Source organism: Lonchura striata, chromosome 19, assembly GCF_050655825.1.
Source record: "Lonchura striata isolate lonStrDom1 chromosome 19, ASM5065582v1, whole genome shotgun sequence".
In the NCBI taxonomy this organism is placed as follows: Eukaryota; Metazoa; Chordata; class Aves; order Passeriformes; family Estrildidae; genus Lonchura; species Lonchura striata.
This window is the reverse complement of record NC_140721.1, coordinates 4669022-4690259: the sequence shown is the minus strand read 5'-3', so window position 1 is coordinate 4690259 and position 21238 is coordinate 4669022. Positions and strand designations below refer to the sequence as shown.

General features: G+C 43.7%; 1 protein-coding gene across 4 annotated transcripts in view; it reads right to left on the bottom strand.

The window, feature by feature from the left end:
- FAM222B (family with sequence similarity 222 member B) overlaps positions 1 to 21238 on the bottom strand; it is a 35578-nt gene that overhangs the window by 3990 nt on the left and 10350 nt on the right. Inside the window, exon 2 of one of the 4 annotated variants that reach the window (XM_021550896.4) lies at positions 5513 to 5640. The exons of 1 other annotated variant lie outside the window; for it this stretch is intronic. In XM_021550896.4, coding sequence (XP_021406571.2) covers positions 5513 to 5594 — 82 coding nt within the window. In that variant the 5' untranslated portion in view covers positions 5595 to 5640. Of the gene's footprint in view, positions 1 to 5512; positions 5726 to 20352; positions 20371 to 21238 lie in introns of those variants that run through there. 2 more of the 4 variants (XM_021550898.4, XM_085557367.1) reach the window with 2 other exon arrangements.

The window sequence follows — 21238 nt, the reverse complement described above, 5'->3', positions numbered from 1 at the left end:
AGCTGCCTCCCCCTCGCTCTTCAAACCATTCACAGTATTTTTACCATGGAATTCAAAATCAGAAAGATATGAATTAAACATGAAGCCTTTGTGAATCCTGAGGTGGAAACCATACTGTGGCAGGCTGACCCTGGCTGGGCACCAGGTGCCCTCAAAGCTGCTCTGTCACTCCCTTCCTCAGCTGGGCATGGAAGAAGAAACACAGGGCCAGAATAAGGAAGGGGAGATACCACTCACCAACTACTGTCAATGGGCAGAACAGACTTGGGGAAATTAGGTTAATTTATTACCAATACTATCAGAGTAGGGTAATGAGAAATAAAAACCTCTTCCCGGGCTCAGCTTCACTCCTGACTTTCTCCATCTCCACAGCACAGGGAGATGGACACAGCTGCCTCACCATGGTCTGCATGGGAATCTCTGCTCCAGTGCCTGGAGCACCTTCTCCCCCTCCTTCTGCAGTGCCCTGGGGGTCTGTGCAGAGCTGTTCCTCTCACGTATTCTCACTCCTCTCTCCAGCTGCAGCTGTGCAGGTTTTCCCTCCTTCTTTAATCTGTTGTTCCAGTGGTGTGTCCAACCTGGAGCCAGCTGGCGTTGGCTCCATCAGGCATGGGGGAAGTTTCTAAGCAGCTCCTGCATCCCCCCACTACCAAACCCTTGCCTTGAAAAGCCCATACACATCAAAGCTTCAGCTCAAGCCTCCATTTACACCCCACTCCTTTCCTAGGTGCTGACATCTGAAAGCACCGAGTGTCTTTCTGTGCATTAGGAAGCTCTTGTCAGCCCAAACTCAGCAAATGGAAGGAGGCTGATTATTTTATGGCCTGCGATTATTTCTTCAGCTGACTTTTCAAGGTGGCACCTTGCTAAGGACAACATCCCCACATCACATGGCAAAATGATGTTATTATCTCACAGGATTAAAAACATGCTACTCCCCCGAGAGAGACAAAAGCCTTCTGGAGCCAGAGGTGTGGTTTCACTTCCTCTGATTTACCAGATACCTACCTGGCTCACAAGCTCCAACTGCTTCTGCAAAGAACTTCAGAAATCTAGGGAGATGTGTGCCTCTTGCCATAATCACATTCCAAGCAGAGAGTTGGGCTGTTTCCCACCACAGCTCTGCTGCCTAACTCCTATGGGACTCCTGCTGATTTTATAATCTTCAAATAATGGCTTGCAGCTTTGACAATCCAATTTACCTTTTGCTTGATTTTCCCTCCCTCTTACCTTGCAAACATTTCACTGGAAAAATATGTCCCTCGTTTTTCCTAAAATTTTCAGCATCCCTGAGCTATTTGCTGTGCTGAGAGAAGAGGGGATGTGGCAGCCACCCCATATCTAGCCCTCTGACCCAAGGAAATATAATGCTCCAGCAAAGAGCTTTCTGCTCCCAGGCAAACAGCCCTTCCTCTTGAAAATCTACCTCTGATTCCTTCAAGCAAATTGCCTCCAAAAGATGAGTACCAGCCACTTCTCTCTTTGCATCCTGCAGCTTCCTGTTGTCACGGGTGAGGGAGAGCAGCTCTGCTCTAAGAGCTCTCACTTTCAGAAAAGAAAGGTCAAAATATGGAAAACTGAATAGATACCAAAAGGTTAATTACAGAAATATTAAAAATATTTTTTGTGAAATGCTTTACGAGCAGTTTTGTCTCCCATCTCCAGCACAGCTCGTACCACGGCATGGTTATACCTGTACTCCCTGTGCTGTCCAGACACTGGCACATATCATCCCTTTCTCTAAATCAAAGGAAATATGAACCCAAACATCTCTCTGTGCACATCCCTGTACCTGTCTCTGCAGGCAGGTGGTTTATATCTGCCCTTTTGAGCAGGCTGCTGTGCTCCTAACGGGAGGAGAGCCTGCGAATGGCATTTGCCACTACTACCTTGCCTCAAAAGCCAAGGCCTTCGTGAACTCCCAACCTTTATTTTTAGCACTGCCCACGCTCATTAAGGTCTGTTTCTTCCCCAAGATATGACCCTAGCAACCCTCCATGAACCAGAGAAGAACCAAAGGACAAAGGACCCCATACCTGTCTGTGTTATAGTTTATGTTATGCTTGCAGACACTGTCACATTCTATTTTCAGATTAAAAATCAAGGAGATACTTTAAAACACCTTTGCCATCAAAATTACCCAACCTGGTTTACATTTCTATAGCAAACCTGAAAATAAAATATAAACACTGAACAGACACACTGAGTATTTTTTTATCCAATCATCTGATTTTCTGTTGCACAGAAGTTTCAGGAAGCAGCTAAAACATGGATATTTGAACAGGCTGCAGCCATCAGTCAGTCAGACACACCTCTACTCCTAAACCTGGAAGAACTCCTTCCTCTGAGAGAAAATAACCCCTCAGTTAAACTTAAATGACACCCTAGCATCAAGTCTGGCATCCTACCAAAGGCAAGTCACCTCTTAAATCCAATCTCTGAACCCAACCACATTCCAAACAGCACCTGGTGTATGTACAGGTAAGATGATGCTCCCTTTACTCCAGGCTAACTCAGCCATGTTACTCAGGCCTGCAGGTGATGTATATCTGAGTGCCCCAAAGTGCTTTGCTAGTAGCTCCATAGGCAAGATTCCATGACTGTAGTAATTAAGACAGTAAAATATTAGAAGAAAGGCATTACACAGTGAGCAAGAATCTGAATATCCCATAGAATACCCTACAAACCAATAAAGAACAATTAGTTCTGGTAACTAAGTGAATGGAAAATATGCTAGAATACTCTGAAAGAAAATGCTGGTATTGGAATATCATCATTTGTGTGCAAGAGCAAGAATTCCAGATCAGGCCATAATAAAATGATGAGGCAACAGCAGAGGAAGAAGCTTCATTAGGAAAACAATGGGATGAGCTCCAGGAAGCTCCCTAATGGTGAATGCAAGGCAGAATACTTTTATTGAAAAGTAATTATATCATGTATATTATAAGGCAAAGCTGTGCATATGAGCAATTACCCCAATAAACTGGTGAGCTGCAAGTTCACAACTCCTGCTAATCCCGTGGCAACCGATTCCTCTGGTCACACTCCTGGTCTCACCACTGGACCTATTTTTGTCATGGAATGAGACAGATTTCCCTGCCTCACCTCAGCACTAATGGAACATCTTTTAAGTGCATTTCACATTAAGACTTTAAAACCCACTGCTTCTAAAAGCTGCCTATAGTTAAATTTTCATTATCATTAAACAAAATACAAACAGGCTTTCAGGATTGCTACCCTAATGAGAGCTCCTGCACTGTGACAAGCCAGAACCAGCTGTGTCCACCTTGCACTTGATTTTGCACCATTGTCACAGAAAAATTACCTTTTTTTCTCCCCTTAAGGTTTGGCACTGCTGCTATGTCCAACAGCAGACACAACCTGAACAATCTTACCTCAATATCCCAACTGACCAGTCAGGTTTATACTAGAATCACTGGGAGGAAGGAGAGAATATCAATACTGGCCCAGTGAGAAATCCCTGTGTTGAAAAGGAATTCCAGGATTAGCCTGAACGCAGGCTGGAATTCAACAAAAAATACTGAAATTGGAAGTCTTTTAGTCATCAGTTTCTAAAGGAAAAAATATGTGCATGCTAATCTACCAAACTCCTACTGCATGGACCACTTCTAAGAACAAGCCCCTTATTAGAGAGTGAATATGGAAAAAAAAGGTAATTGAGCTAATATGGGTTTTTAAGCACTAATAAAAAGCCTGATCTAGAAAACTACACTTAAAAATTATTAATACAAACACTGTAAGTCTGAAGAAAGGCAATCCTGTGGAATTCTGTACCTTTTATAAAAGCAACAGCACTATTATTACAGCCTGCCTTCATCCCCCATCAAAAGTCTCAAGTCACTGTTCATTAAAAAATGCTCATTAACTCAGCTCTGCCCTGACCAGGGGTTGGGCTACTCATGCATCTCCAGCAGAAGAGAAATGCACCAATTAATTGTGCCCACATCTACAGCGAGGTCTGTACCAGCAGCCTCATCTTCCAGAAAAACAGAACAAACCCAACAGCTGAGCATTACCACTGCCAGCCCGTGCCTGCCAGCTACTTTATGTCCTAAATTCTTTGAAATGCAGCTCCCAAAGCTCTTCACTAGGCAGGACACAGCAATGCTTTCAGCACATGGATCTGCAAATCTCCAAGAAACAGCATCAGGTACCATCAGGTGAGGAAAAGTGCCCAGCATACCAGCATGTTGCCTTGTAAAGCTGTAATTAGCAAATACCTGATTTATGCACAGCTGCCCTCACACGAACCTCAACATTCTGCTTTCAGAACTAAGCTCTGACAAAGAAATCTCACGCAATGCACAGACCTGGGCACACCCTCACCCCACAGGCTGTCAGCAACGCTCACACTGGAAATAGAAACAAGAAAGGAGGGGATGCCCAGTCTGATGCCATCACCAGTCCTTTGGTGAGTGAAGCTTTTTATTGTTGCTGAGTGACAGTACATTTACCAAGCCCATGGAGTCAGCAGAAGTGCTGTGGGGGAGCTCAGGTGTGTATGTGAACCATGTCAGTCACTTCTGGCAGGAGCACGACCATGAGCAGGTCCCTCTTTAAGTGCAAAATTATCTTCCCTATTTATTTTCTGTAGCATCACAAGCCTCACTGTATGAACAATTTAGCTACAAGTGGACTGTAAATCACTTGGGTTTAAAAAGCAATGAGTGCATCAGCAAACTGAGATCTCCCAATGCACATTTTGAACACAAGAGACAGATCACAGCCCTAGGAACCAAATACACAGACCTTACGCAGAATCTTGGCATTTCTGAAATTTCAGCTGAACAATCAGTGTGCTACTTCAGTGATAAAGAGGAGAGACAGAGTAAGAGTTAAAAAAACCTCTAGTCAGTAAACTTACATTCCCAAGCACAAGTTGTTCTTAAAAATGCCAGTACAACCATGAAAAAAAAATTACTGAAGTTATTAAAAAAGAATTATCAGAGCACTCTGCAGACATATTTTCAGAGGCACCAGAGACATCAGAAAGAAGATGGAAACTTTGAACTTTAGTAATCTGGGCTAGCTCACTAATATTTGTAGTATAAGCCCCAGGTATGTAAAGCAAGAGCTGCTGACCTCAAAAGGTTTGCATTAGACTGATCTAACTTTTATTGTGTCTACGAGTAATTGCACAAAAGGAAGCGAAAAAGACTGAGGAAAAAGTTGTGCTGAGAAGCAAATCAGCTGGCACACTTTTAGCACAAAATCTTTTCAGCAGAGAGGCACGAATCTCACAGGAACCTCACTTGCTGCATCCTGCTGTGGTTAAAATTAACCTTTGCAGAGCCAGGAACAGAGGAGCTGCACACATGTGAACCTCTACAGCCATTTCTCAGAGCCTTTATTGACAGATGCCTTGAAGGCATAACAAAAGAAAGACTCTACATTAAACAGTTTTTCCACTGTATCCTAAATGTTTATGTCACAGCGGTACCAGAGCCAGATTTAACAGTTAACCACATCCTGCAGACAAAACATCACTCACATTTCTGAAGTCCAGTGTTCATCTGCGTGTAAGAAAGAAGCTGAAAGGAGAGGTCGCCTGGTCCTGGCAGACAGGCCAGCATGGCAGACAGGCACTAACACAACATGGGGCATTCACTCCTCTGCACACTGCAACAACAGAGAGACAATTCAAAGTTATAATACAAGGAGGAACAGAGAAAAGAAAACGGCAAAGAGCCATCCCTGGGTGAAGGCCTGACCAAGCACAGATGCGCAACCGCTGCTCCAGTCCTGACTGCGTCTCCTAACGGCAACGGAAATACTTCAAGAACTGGGTCATCTGCAGGGTTAAAACCAAAATAGCTGCCTCTCTCTCCTCTGCTGCTTGACACACAGAGAATAATCCATAGCTCTGTCCTCACATTTCAAAGGTGGTTGTTATGAATGGTAAAGAAACCACCATCACTCATTTCACTGTGTTGAAATGCACTGGTATCCACCAAGGCAACTTCTCTGGAGAAATCCTGTCAACTGCTCTTTCACACTTAACAAAAAGGCATGGCATGCATAAATTGAAGGCAAAATATGCAGCACTCTGCCTTGTGGCAAGATTAAGCTGCATGCTATGGCTTGTAATTTCTGTGGTCCATTAGGCTGAAAGATGAATGGCTACAACTTCCTTCATTTCAGCAGAGACTTGCTAACCTGAGCTCCTGTGGGGCAGGTAACAGCAAGATGTGCACAAAGGGGCAGCAGAGGTGCCACCATTCTCTTCTGTTTGGTCCAGCATTTAAGAAATCAAACCTCAAAAAGCTCTTTGAATATAAACGTGGCACAACTCCCGTCAAATCCCACCACTGCTGTGCAAAGAGGGATACCAGCAACAAGGCTAACTGGGGCTCAAAGTGTCCAATGTTACTAGAATTACAGAGATTTAAGCTGCAAAAAGATTTCTAGAGGCCATCTGGTCCAAGTCCCTGCTCAAATCCTCCTGGCTGCAGCACTTTAGAAAGTTCTGGGAGACAGGGTGACAGAACCAAGCTGGAGAAATCAGTAGAGTTTTTTCTTTATCCAGATGTCCACAAGCTTCAGTGCTGCTATACAGAGCAAAACACCTAAGGAGCAGCTAGAAAGGCTTTGGGACTTGTAATATGAGTTCTAAAACATGGGAAGAGTTGGAGGATTCAAGACTTGTAAGCTGATTTAATTTTAGTCATTGCTTCACAAACCCCAATTAAAACAACTGAGAAAGAATTCAAAGATCAAAAAGGGGGGAAAGAGAAAGCTCGAGCCCAGACATGAGAAGCCACATCTGCCAAAACCTCTAAGAGGCCACTTCTGCAAGAGTCTTACTGCTGAGATGGCACAAACAATGCGATGACAGCAATGTGACACTGTCAGCACTGCCACCTTCATGCTCCAGAAACCTCCAAGAGCAGATTTCTGCAGAGACTTTGAAAGACTTGAATGCAAAACCTCACCTCAGACCACCAGCACAGGTCAGACTGCCCATGGAAGGCTGGCACCAACGGAGTGAACAGCGTGGACTCGAAGCCTTCCTGCAGCCCAGCAATTACTCACTGTGTACACCTCATTAGCTCCATGTTTATGCATCTCCTCAGCTCAACACGCAAAGGTTGATTAAACCAACGGCCAAGAAATCTCATACAAATATTAATATTAATTTATGAGAGCTCCTGCATCTTCACTGAGTGAGTGCTGTCCAAAGCTGACCCAAGTGTGGCTGAGAGAGACTGCTGGGTGCCACTGTGACTCACAAAAATAGTTTTGGGCACCGAATGCCAGTCTGACAATCCAGGCTGTTGCCCACTCACCCTTCCCACGCAGAATAACACAGACCTGGTGCTGTGAGAAACACACACAGCACCTCACCAAGGTTCAGGGCAGACAGCACAACCATCAACAGAGCACATTTGTATCATTCGCTCCTTAAATCCTAGGAGACAGCAACAATCTGCACTGCTCAAAGTCCAAGATATGTAAAACCTGGTAAAATAAACTTAAACTTGAATTTTCTTCCGATTCTTTGAAGGAGATGGAATTCTTGGAGTCTTTCAGAAATGATGTCTGAAGACCTGTCACATCCACAGCATCAAGGAATTGCTTGAGGAACTGAAAAGTTGCTCAGCCTTTATAGATGAGATTCAGTCGTGACTGTGGGTACACAACATTCAGTGAAACTTTGCAAACAGCCTGTGGGCAGCAGTTCCCCATCCCAAATCATGCCCAGCAAGACCAAAAAGACAAAACAAGAATCCAGCTCCTTTTAATCAGAAGACAAAACCACTGTGAGTTGTCAGAGCTTTACCTGAGTAAGCAACAGAAACACCCACAGTCAGCAAGAAAAAATAATAATTCTATTTTCCTTCCTATTTCATTTCATCAACTGCAGAAAGCTGGCACAAACAAGACCTATTTCTCAGTGAAAAGCAGACAAACAAAATTAAGAGCCTTCACTGTAGACAGAAAAACAGATCACACTATTCCCATATTCATCTGAACATCCACCTTTTACTCCAATAACATTTGACACCAACCAAGGATTCACTTCCCATGCCTGCAGGCCCAAAGGAGCTTGGTGCCTAAAACATTATTTAATTGATGGCAAGTTTGTGTGCAGCCCTGAAAGAGCACAGCCGTGCTCTGACTGAGGGAGCAGCATTTCTGGCAGCAAGATGAGGGGAGGGTTTGCTCACCTGCTCCATCATTAACGCTCATTAGAGCCTGAACTGTGAGAAAGCCTCTTGCTGAAGTGCCCCAGCGAGGTGCACACAGCAATAAACAGGATAATGGCACATTAGGAGAGAGAACAAGTGATTAGGAGTGGTCACAGCATTCACCTCGGAATAGCCAGGCTCCTGCTACATGACAGCAGTGCTCCCTTGAAGGTCAAAACATGTATTTACAGAGGCTTTAGCTCCAGTATGGAGAGCAATGTTTTAGAGAGAGCTGTAAAGGCAAGTTGTTCCTGCAGGCAGATAATCGTTTCAGGTAATGCCAAAGGTTCATAAAAGACTGGGGTGGCAATAATAATTTTAAAGGAAATACTGGACTTACAAGAAATAATTTGAAGTGGAAGCCTAAAATCGCTCTTTTAGCTTGATTTGCAGTAAACAAATTGGTGACATCTAGGTCACTGCTGAGCATTAGAAAAAGAAATTCAGACTTGTATAGAAGTGCTAACCATAACTCCATAGCTGGATTTCTTATTATAATTAAAATTCTGCTTCAGTTTTCTTCTCTATGAAATCAATACCGGTTTTCATAATCAAGATCTCAGTATCTGAAAACAAATGCATTTGAAATATCTTGGCAAGCACCCCATTTATTTTTTCTAGTTAGAAATTAATTAACATTTATTCCCTTTGAGATACTCAGCACCTGACTACTACTTTCTGACCTGACTCTTCCCCAGCATGAGCTGGCATGGAGAACTCCAACTCACCAGCAGCTGAATTGAACTGAAATCCCTGGCATGGGCTGGATTTGGGATTGAGGTGAGCACTACTGCCTGCCTCAGGATTGCAGCATCAGCTTGGGTTTATTCCTTCTGATTAGTCCAGAGCAGGAGATGAACTTAACTTCGCACATCAGGACTTCTCACCAGCAGATCTGGCTCCATGGTGGCAACTTCTGTGGGCACCAGCACCTGCAAAGCTCCAAGCCCTCCAAGAATGAATGCTGTGCTACTGGGGGAACTGGAATGGAGAGGGTTTTGCTGTACCAGGGTCAGTCACGCTGTCATCTGAACCAGTCAGCTGCAAACTGGAGTGATCTCGCCAGTAGGCTGTGGCACCCAGCCATGGAGGGCTGTGAACCATGAAAACTTCAGGTTTTAAAATGCATTTTAAACAGTTTCTGTACACTGGCAAATGCAGCACAACAGGCTCTGTCTTGAAAAAATATATATAAAAAAAGATAAAGCATATCTCTAGAGGAAAACAATCATTAGATTGGAATAAATAAATAAATACCCCTCTTTGAAGTGATTTTAATCTAATCTGGCTGCAGGATATAATCTTAACAGCACACGTACTGCAGGATGCTCCACAAAATAGCAGGTTTAGACATGTGAACAAATTTTTTTTCTCCTAAGATTTATTAATAATTAAATCAAAGCATGTTAAGCTTAAGAGGGATTTGCAGTGCTTGGGATTTGGGGGTAATTGGCACATCTTCACAATGACTATTACCTTCAGCCTTACTTGCACATCAGGATATTTTTTGGTTCAGGCAGCACACTGTCCCCTGTCACCACAAAGCTCACCAGGATGGAAGAACCCACTGCCCAGGGACACCCCTGCAGAACTAGGAACCAGTTCCAGTAGAACTTACCACAATACTGCTTTTCTTGACTTAAAAATTTATCATTTTCTGAATTATATTCAACATTTAGTATTTATTGCCTCTGTGCTTCTCAGACCAGGCGGTACTTTTACAACCTAGAGTAAAATCTAGATGTAAAGCAACTACTAGGAAATTTCTAACACGATTTTATCATCACATAAATGGACCACATATACAGTTATTGCCAAGTTTTTAGATACGCCAGCCTCTGAAGTTCCTCAGAGGCCTTACAGGGTGAGAACACAAAGGAAACAACTCCCCACAAACCACCTCTGGCCACTGAAACATGGGAAACTGAGCTGGTTTAGAGGAAAGCAAGCTGGTAAAGTCTAAAGTTAGGTTCCTGAAAGTAAACACACATGTTTGAAATTCCATTATTAACTGTGGGCTTGTTCATAAACCCTGAGGCCAGGAGGAAGTGGGGGAGCATCCACCCACACACAAAAGAAAAACCTCCAAACTATTCCAAGTTTCCAGCACCCTGGGGTCCCGAAAGCCTCTGTGTGAGGTTTGTTAAAGGCTTGTGGCTGCTTTGCTTTGCTCCTCCTCTGCTCTTCAGTCACAAGGTAGTTCCATCAAGTTCCACATCCACCGTGAAGTTCCATATCCACCGTGAAGTTCCCGAGCCGTCGGCGGGATTCACGGCAACCCCCCGGGCGCACGCAGCACATGCCAAGTTCAGAACACATCAATGCTGCAGGCAACAACAAAAACTAACCCAGGCTGTGAAGTTTCTTTGGTACAAATGTCTGCAAGAGCTTGCCAGGAAACGTAATTGAATCCGGGCCAATTTTCATGCTCCGAGGGAAACTCAGTGTCTCATTTACCCCCTGGCAGGCTGCTCAACACCAAGGAGAATAATTCCTTTTTCCTCTCCCAAAGTAACCTAAAATGTAGGGGTTTCAGAGACTTGTTCACGTCAACAGCAGACATTGAACCCTCCTGCCCACCTCAGCATTCAATACAACTCCTTCCATGCAGCCATGCTTTGCTTGACAGTGTCTAGACCCATCCTGCAGGCTTCCTGCCTTTTTCCAGCTATAAAACTGCCTATATTCTTGGGCACCTACCAGAATGGCCCTTTCCCAGGACTGCTGAAGAGCCAGAGATAAATCTTAGCGTTTCCTGGAAGAAAATGACCAAACTAGCACTGTATTCATCACTGGCTGGTATCACATCCTCTTAATGCTTTATAAATGGAAAAGTGCGAAACAGTGGGCAGACAAGTTGCCCTCTGAAATGGCAATAAATCACAATAGCATCGAGTGGACTTGGGGATAAATAAATAGGAAACTGAACAAAAGAAAGTGGCTTTTTGTAGCACAGAGAGTGCACTGTCAGCACCTGCCAGCACAGGACCTTTGGCTTTCTGCATTCAGGTGGACCTTTTGTGGAGACCTCGTAACAGTTTCGATCAAAATCAATTTTTGCTTCTTGCCATTTAATTAACTATGATTTTGCTTGTAAACCATGTCACCTTTTAGGCTGACCTCCATTTATAATGTTACTCAGGCAACAAAATTAGCTTGCTGGGGAAGGCAGGGAGAATTTAAATGCTGCCACAGCACAGCTCTCCTCCCCTCTCTGAGCTGGGATGGCAACGCCCAACAGGGAAGAAAAGGAAGAAGCTTTGGGATGACAGCACTTAAATGGAATATTGCTCATATCACACTCCTCATGCCCAAGGGCTACTACTGAAGGCTTCTAGGTGAGCAATTTGGAACAGGATGCAGTGCACTAAAAAAAGCCAAGGAGGCGGCTCTCAGCTTCAGGTATTGCCACGTGTGACATCAGCTCCATCAAATTCACTCCTCAGATAAAGCAGCAGCCAGCTCAAGGTTATGATCTTTGAGTTTAAAAAGCCTTTTTTTAGGTCTGTCCCAAGAGATTATTTTAAAACACAGTACTACATATCTGCCAAGGAGTAGAACAGTTGGCTTTAATTGTAAGATGGATTTTTACATAGCTTCTGACCTTTCATCTAATTGAGGCCTGAAGAAGAAAAAAAAAAAAGAGAAAAAGCTATACGTCATTTCAGTTATTAAAATCCATCAAGCTCAGACTTTAGCCTTGGGATAACCACAGCCAAAAAATTGACTTGCAAGTAATTATCACTGCTATCTGCAATAAAAGTTAATTGGACATAATTGAACTAAAGCCCTAATCTGAATGAAGCTGTTGCTGGCAAGAAGCCTGCTCCTGCCTGCACTCTGCAAATGGAACTGCTAGCAGGAAAATGGACAAACACGAGGCTGCTTTACAATCTGCCCACTGCAAATCAGAGCGGTTCTGCAAACAGCTCGTTAGCTGGGCCAAGATAAAGCCATTATGAGGGCCTGTCCTCACCAAACACACCCTTCAACTACACCCAAACAGGGCGATGGCACGGAGTTTCAAAAAACAAGTTTCAGTTTTATAGACCTCTTAATTACAGGCACTGAAACACAAGATTCACGTCACCAGACACCGGTTTTATCAGCCCCCAAACGCTGTCAATACCAGTACAAATAATGTACTTTTTGAGCACGTAAAGATACTGACTCAAAAGGTTTTCAGTGCTGATAATTTACCACCTTCATGCAGTTCAATAGCCTTTCCTGTTGTAGGACCAGCTTCTTTCATCTCTGCAGCAGAGCAGACAATTAGCTGCTTTCTGTGCTCAGCCCATGCAGGTGGCTGGGGGAAGGGAGCGTTCAACTCAATTCCTGCTGATTCGTCCATTTATATTTTGCATTTTTGTTAACTAACAGACCAGAAAGTGGTTGTCAAACCCCATGCTACTCCAGAACTTCTTTACAATTTTAATTATTAACACTCTGTCCTTCACCAAAGCATATCAAAGCACTTAACAAACATTACTGAAGCCACATAACTACTCTGACACAGGCAAAAATTGCACACGACTCCTTTTACAGTTGGCTGCAGGTTTTTTGGCCCTATTTATGTTAGAACAGTGGTCTCCTGACGATGGACTAGTCTATGACAGGAGATATGGAGGAAAGTATCTGGCTCACCACATGTTCCTGACATAATTTTGGATGAAGCATTTAATCACCTGACGCCACGGTCACTCTTTGTTTCAAGGACAGCAGTGGGTGACAGTTTTCTACCACTGGAAACTGTGAAGACAAATGAAAACTGCAAAGCATTTAACATCACCTTGACTTCTCACATCAGGCTTACAAGGTCAGGGTCTGGGCAGTCTCCTGAGGACAAATGGACACAGGTCACCTTTCCCTGTCCTGAGCACCACTTGCTCACCCCTGCTCCTCTGTATCTTCACAGCTCAGAACAGAACTTCATAGATCAAGAAAGCTGCAAGGAAGAACCAGTGACATCAATTCCCTTTCATGACCCAAATCAGTGGCTTACTTTACTTCGCTCAAAGCCCTCACCTCTTTTTAAGAGTATTTTTAGACTTAACTCTGTATTTTGCAACATGGCAGGAGCTGACAGACAACAGAGGTGTAAAGTAGGTCTTGCCAGGTGTTGCAGGCCACTCCTAAGGTGAAGGAAAGATGTAGAAAAGACAAGTCAGGACAATTGTAGGGCCTGGCCAAAGCTTCAAATGAGGATTTCTGGCTGTGCTTGAAACACAAATACTAGTGGTCAGTTGTGAGACGGATGAGATACTACTTTTACCATGGGAACATATGCAAGAAATAGGAAAATCGACCTGCCTGAAGTCAAAAGCAATTTGAATAACTTTGTATCTGCCTCCTCTCAATTTTCACTACACTAAAGCACTCTGACCTTTAATTAACTTTCTTCTTTTATATGGTAACTTCCAACTTGAATTTTTTCATGCTGTACTGGTGGGAAGCAGGGATGAAGACACAGCCTGGTATTCATCTTAGCTGTGTGTCCATGGGTGTATATAGCCCCATGGATATTTGGGGAGAGAGCAGAGGATGCTACAGTTAAACTACAGCAGCTAAGAGCACAGGCCATCATTGTCATCAAAATAACTTGCCCTGGATACCAGGCTTACATTTTTATTTTCAAAATGCAAAACAGACTCCCTACCCATCGCTGTAACATTCACAAAAGATCTCATTTTCCTCAACAAGATACTGTCAGGCACAAACAAATATTCCTTCCTCCAAAGCACCCATTATCCTCGGGGCAAACTAAAACCAACTTCTTCCTACATGCTCGAGCAGCATCTCCAACATCACAGCAGCTCTGAAATACAGAACAAGACTTACAGACTCGAACGTGCCTGTTCTCATGGGAACATGAGGGAAAATTAAGGTTAGTTGAGATGATTTCCATCCAAAGGAAACCCAGAACAGCCCAGCCTCTACCAAACTACAGGATGCTGCTCACACATACCCCAGTGGAGGTGCCATGCATTCCCACCAACAGACATTCTCCATCCTTTATGCAACTTCCTTCTGCCTTCAAGTGATAAGAAACCAAAATACACACTGACCCCTTTCCCATAGGGGACAGCCTGCAGTTATAACCTCAACATCCTCAGCAGGAACAGGGTTATGAGCAGCTTTCCTACGTGTTCCATGTGTGGGAGAAGCATGAGGCTATAATTCTGGGCTTTACTTCACCACACAGGACACACAAGAACTGTGAGCTTCCTCATGCCACTCTTGGGCAGAATTCCTCCCTCTCGGCTTTCTTGCTTTCCCAGACCTGAAAAGGAAGTTTTTTTTTAGGTACAGCAAACAGCTGCCTAGGCAAAGGGGAAAGGAAACATAAAAAAAGTTCCCTCTCCTGCAGCTGCTTCACAAAGATCACCATTTTCATTATCTCTTCTCACTCCACACTTACTCTGCAAAAGCCCTGAATTAAAGACTTAATCATGACTTACAGAAATCCTCGTGGCTGCACATGACAGAAGGAAGTCAGTTTTTACTTCTAAAATATTGTTAGAAGTTAGGGATTACGACAGTTCCTGGGTAGGAAAGCAGCTATCATTCCCTGTTTATTCCAAGCTGATTATTTAAAAAAAAAAAAATCAGAGCTAACTTTGAACAAATTTTACCTCTATTCAACAGACAAACAACATAGCAGACATTTGTTAGCTATTGAAAAATATGTTTTGAGTCCTGTTTTAAAAATAGATCCACTTGAAAATGAGAAATATTTGCAAATAAGATGAGGCAGAATTCATTATACTCCATAACAAAAGAAAAACCGAACTTGTACATAAAGGAATAAAAATAGGAAATTACTCACTTTTGGACCAGGTGTGCTGGTGGTGTGTGAATATGGGCTCACAGGGAGGATGGATTTTGGTTTGCATTGGTCACGCATATGAACCATTCTGACCTGTACAATCACACTGACAGTTTGGTTTAGTATTTCTCTCTCTGGACACTGAATTATTGTCCCACACGTGGTGAAATTTTAACAGCCCATTTACAAAACCAGCAGTGAAAAATATATTTTTAAGATCCAAAACTGGAGATCTCTGTCTGATTATGCACAGTGACAGAGCTTCCTGCTGGACCACAAACACATCAGCTCTTGGATACACCTCTTATCATTTGTAAGGGCAAGATAAGACCTCCTTCTATAGTTGGAGATACCGTGCAGCCAGCTGCAAAGATGAAAAGCATTTTAAGAACCTCAAACAGAAGCTGCAACACATGTACAAAACACCCACCAGCAGAAAATAGAAGCCATCAGGTGAATACCAAAGAGCTGGACCAGACACTTGGGGTGGTGTTTTCCTGTCAACCTTCACAACGAGGTGCTGGTGTCCTGCTGGCTTGTCCTGACACAGACCTAATGTCCTTATCAATCTCCCAGGAAACTCAAAGGCCACCTCATAACAACTCCATAGAAGGACAAGAAATAAATTAGTTGTGAGCTACTGTAAAAAGTCTCTGCTATTCTTACTGCTTTCCTGAGAAGCATGAAAAACGGCCACCTGCACAGCTGGCAGTCAAAACAGCCACAAGGAAAGCAATACCAATGTGCAAGGTGCCTTCAATGCCTCTGCACACCACAAGCATCAGAGGTTTTTGTCTGAAGACCTGATAAAACACAGTATCACCTGACTGCTTCAGCAGCTGCCAACACACCACCTTTACCTGAAGTTTATATTCATGAAATATTTCTTTTTTCACAGAAAGTTTTAGGATGTTTTTGTTTCCTTATGTGTATCTTTCCTCCTCTGCACTTGCCTTTTTCTTCAAAAATAAATAAATAAATAAAAAAAACAAACCAAAAAACCAACACACACAGATGAATAAATAAATTGTACAGGCAGGACACAGAGGGAGCTGAAACTGTACCACAGGCAGGGAGATTCCTTTGCATGGCTAACACAACGTGGCTGTGTAGGAGAAGAGAACAAACGCTGCTGCTGCAGCCTGCACCTCAGCAGCAGACAGAGCACAAAGCTGCCTGCACAAAGGTGAGCTCCTGGTAACCCATCTACAACAGCCCTGACCTCCATGGTGCAGCTCCCACTAAAAGTATCCCCAGGTTTTAATTTCCAATTTGTCTTTCCAGCCACGGAATTGCTTCAGTCAACAAATTCAAAAAGGTAAATTTTTCTACCTTCAATTAACTGCATTAGTAGTGTTTATAACTACGTGATTGATAAATGCTCTACAGAAGCTGTAATTAATGTATTTTTTCCTTGGAACACACACCGAACCCCTTGGCGCTCAGACACTTAATGAAAAGCAATTTATCAACTTGCTTTGAACAGCTGAATCTGACTCCTTAATGCAGAGAAGTAACACACTTTGCTTTAAGCACCACCACTCCGAGGAAGGAATGAGCACGGCGACACTGCGAATGCCATCAGACACAGCTGGGATTTTGATCGGGATGACAGCGACCAGAGCGCTCATCTCATCTCCCTGGCTATGATTCAGTCTGGCTTAACTGGGATCCTTTCCTCCCGGGATGCAGTCGAGCAGGAGATTTGTGCAGATGTGTTTTTGCAGGATGGGGGATCGGGAGCACCTCCTCAGGACACGGGACAAAGTTCCAAATTCTCCCATGCCTGGCACGCGCGCGCCGGGAAGCAGCAGCAGCAGCTCCGAGTATTTCAGCCTGGACATGTGTTCAGCTGCTCACAAAGCAGACAAAAATAAAGTGCTTACAGAGTGTTTGAATGCTAATTTCTCTAATTGAGAGTTGCTTTGTATAGTTGACATATGGAAAAAAAAAAAAAAAGAGGGGAAAAAGAAGCATTTAGGAGGAAAAGTTGGACATCACAGAATATTTTATGTTGGTATTAACCACTGGAGAAGATTAACCGGCCTTCAAAGCCTAAAATCTAAACTCCCATTTCTGAGAGTATAGGCTAGAGATTTCCAGTATAGGAACTGGTCTGTACTCCATGTGGCAGACTGAATGTAAGGATTATGTATTTCCATTACACATGTAAGTCTGTTTCCCATTCCTGCAGGGTCCTGCTCTCTTCCATTTGTCTTTTGATGCAGATAAAAGCTAATGCAGATTGCAACTGCTGATACAGAGAAAGGCACAAGACACAGCGAGCCTTTGGACTAAGAAAAAAAGGGACTCAGGTCCAGACTGCTCGAGCACGTCAAGAGATTGTCTTTGAAACTATAAAACTAGAAATGAAAGCACTGCGTTTTTATTTGATTTGATCAAAGAGACTAGAAAGGAGGGGGGGAAAAAAATCACATCTTATAGATGCAGGGTAGCATTTAACTACTTCACACACGATATGGGACCAGCTGATCCCATACAGATATGAATTTGGAGAAAAAACAAAGAGGTAAAGTCACTCCAGCTCTGCAGACACTGCCTGCACAGATCATTGCTCCAGGCTCTGCAAAGAGCAACAGGAACCTGTTTCAAAGCCAGAAAGGCACTGGAAGCACATACCCAGCCCTCACCACGGGCACAGGCTTTCAGTCTCCAGTGAAGAGGAGTGAGCTCCTGTCAAATCACAGAAAATAGACTCTGGATCTAACTGCTACTTGAATAAATCACTGATGACTCCCTGTTCCAGTGCTCTGACTGTAGGATAGCAGCACACCGTGGCAATCTTCCCGAGGAGGGCTTTGGACTGCAAGCTGCATAGGGACAAGACCGAAATTCTTGAACAGAGCATCTGCTCCAGAATGTGCCTGGCACCAGGAGAACGAGGCTCTGCAGAAGTACAAATGGCACTACAGGTAGCAGCCCTGCAAATCCCAAATTGCAGCATGGAAAAAACAGATACCTATCGCTGCCACATTCCCTAAGAGAACAGATTTTAAGTATCTGCTCATGGAAATTTCTAACTGCAGAAGGGGAAGCATTTAGATTGCCTCTGGGCTGAAACCATCTAGGTCTTTGCCTTTCACTAAAAATTAAGCAGAAGTCATTTTAACGAGGCAGGCAGACAACAGTCTTGCACAGGAGATCAAAAAGCTCTCCAGATGTTTATTTTAAATGAAATTCAGAAGCCAGTATAAACCAGATTTTAAACACTGAATAATCCTTACCATAATTTGCATGAGAAAAACAGGCAAAAGGTTCCATCCTAGTGCTCTGAAACTCTCCAGGAACATGTAGGGTTGGAATTCGCTCCTAGACTCTTCAGATAAAAATGTGAAATATGAACAACTCCACACTTCAATCTGATGGCTGTTAAGAATGTTTTTCCCCTGTGCTGTACACTTGGATGCTCAACACATACACACGGGGGCAACCCATGTGAAGGAGGTCTCTGACCTTCCTCACCAAGACTGTGCAAAATTATGGATTGAAAAGTGTCTAAAAATGTCAGTCCTAAATCTTAAACTTTTTCTCCTCTTGCTACTTGCACTGAATGCCTCCTGATTGTGCAAAAGCAGAATATTCAGGCGTCAATCTAAGTAGTTTGGGTGTTACGCTGACAATGTCTCCGGAGAGGGGAAGAGAAGAGAGGACAGATTTCCAATAGCTCAGACACTTCCCTGGAAGCAAAGCTGCTACACAGAAAGGAGATAAATAAAGAGGGAAAGTAACACAGCAGAGAACTTTCACCAAGGTCATGTCAGGATGCTGAACGTTCCCCATCTGCAGGGGAAGATTTAGATGCCTGTTCTACCACACATATCCACTCCCCTGTTGGCAACAACAGCCCTCATTAAACCAAACCGGTTCTAACCATGAAAGAAAGAACATCAGGAAGATGATATTAGCTAACAAATGCAAAAGGAAAACCCAACAGAGACAGCTCTGGATGGGTGCTTTCTGCAGCAAAATACAGCCCCATGACATGTGCAGAGAGCTCCTGCACAACCTGGGAACGGGCAACACAGGCAAACCCAGCCAAAAGGATGGACAACAGCTCCTGGCTTGCAGCACAGAGGAGATTCCATACCCATTCACTCAGAGATGAACAGGGATCCCATCAGGAACAGGAGCTTTTAGGACTCTGCTGCTGCACATGGTGACCTACAGGTTGCAGTTCCTCCTTGCTTTGCACTCAGGGCTGTGGACATGTGGCAGAACCCTGCAGACAGACCCTACCAAGAAACAACAGCCCTACCCCCAAATATTGTATCAGTTACTGCTGTGCCCTCAATAAGAGTGCTTCTTGCTCGTTTCAGCAATCTGAAAGACACGCTGGGCAAAATTTCAAGCTATGACAAAGTGATCTTATCACTTCTGTGCTGTTCTCGCTACACAAGCCCCTGATTCAGCAGCATGTAATAAAATCTTCATTTGCATGAAAAGCACTCTCTGATCACAAAGTCTTCTGTTCAACAGCCCTCTTCCCATCCACAGTGTAAAGATGCAAGCACCACTGTCATTCTGCCTGTGACTGAGGTAGAATATTTTATTTATGTTTTATTTGGAGAGGCTCTCAATGCTTAAATGCCATCTTTTCCTAAAAAAAAAAATCCTGTATTTTTGAATAACACAAAAGCTGCACACATCCCAACTATGTAAGTACTGCAAAGTTCACTCAGTATGCTCACACCTGTATTTTTAATAATAGTGTCATGTGAAGGACATTTCATATCAGCACAGGGTGACCATGAACAGTTATAAAATGCCTTTTGTATTCAACAAGTCCAGCCTTTTCCATTTTGCCTTTAGAGTACTTGGTGTCATGACACACAGCACTCAGAGGATGTATTTCAAAGGAAAGGAAGGTGTAGCCATGCAAAGAACAATGCACTGCCCGCAACAAGATTAATCGCTGTCATGGGAAACCAATAAAACCAGTATCTTGTTATCTTTCTTTACAAAGGGACTGTTAAAGCTTAACTATATTAGGAAACTTTTTCCTTTGGACTAAACCATGAGGCTAATGTATGTGGGCATCCCACATGCCAGCATATGCGATTAATTGGCTCCCGCCTGACGCCGCAGGAGAAAGTCCAACGTTCCAGAGGCAGCCTGGAGCCTTCACACAACCAGCCTGTGCCTTCTCCTGACTACAGCTCTCTCACCAAGGCCAGCCCCAGCTCCCTGTGCCACGCCAGGTGACACCACCTCCCATTCCCACCTGTTAACCGTGTCCCACGTACGCAGCCCAACATCACACCCGGCTCCGAGCGAACTCAGCCAAAGCAGAAATACCTTTCATCACGTCAGCAGTGCGGTCCCCATTTAGAAACGCTTTCTTTCACGTTAATCCAGTGCCAAAACGTGGTGGTGTGGGCTGTGCTGATCCAGAAACGGTGCTAAGGATGCTGCTGCCTCCTGTCTATCACTGCACGCCTCATCTCGCGCATGGCCAGGCAGTGACGGCCCTGCGACAACAGGCACTTTAAATTGGGCAGCTCAGCAGCACATGTACACTGAATTTTTGAACAAGCTATTCTAAGCTGCTTTGCTAGCAATTTCTGGCCTGTGCAGTTTGAAAGCGCACGGTTCTGGCCCTCACAAAGAGCAGACCTGTAAATGACATCTTGAGGATTAAGCTGATTGAGATGCAATTTGCCTAGCAACCATTCATTAAGCAGAGTTCAGAAACAGGCCAGCAATCTATTCCACCTCCTTATCTGAGCAGTAAACAGATAACAGTCTCTACTGTGTCCTCTAAGCTCCAGTTCAGACACATTGTAAACAGATTTTTCAGAAGTTTAAACTCCTACGGTAAATCTCTGAGAACAATCCTGCTCTCCAAACACGAGGGATTCGGCTTTACCAAGTGTCTTACAAGCGAGAAACAGCTCTGGAAGGAGGGTAATGTAAATCAAATTGTGAATGCATTTGCAGTTCCTGTGCCTCCAATATTTTCTCACATCAAGCACTAAGAACCCATCACAGTCGTTAAAAAAAAAAAAGTTTAAAAAAATCTTAATCACACAAGCATTTGGCATTGCTATTCTGATCACTGAAGAAAACTCAATAAAAATCTTATTCCCTTCCTTCATCTTCTGCAAAGAATCGATTGACACTTCCAAAGTCTTTGATAAAGGCTCCCCCACTGCAGAGAAGAAAACAAAAGTCACGTCCTCCC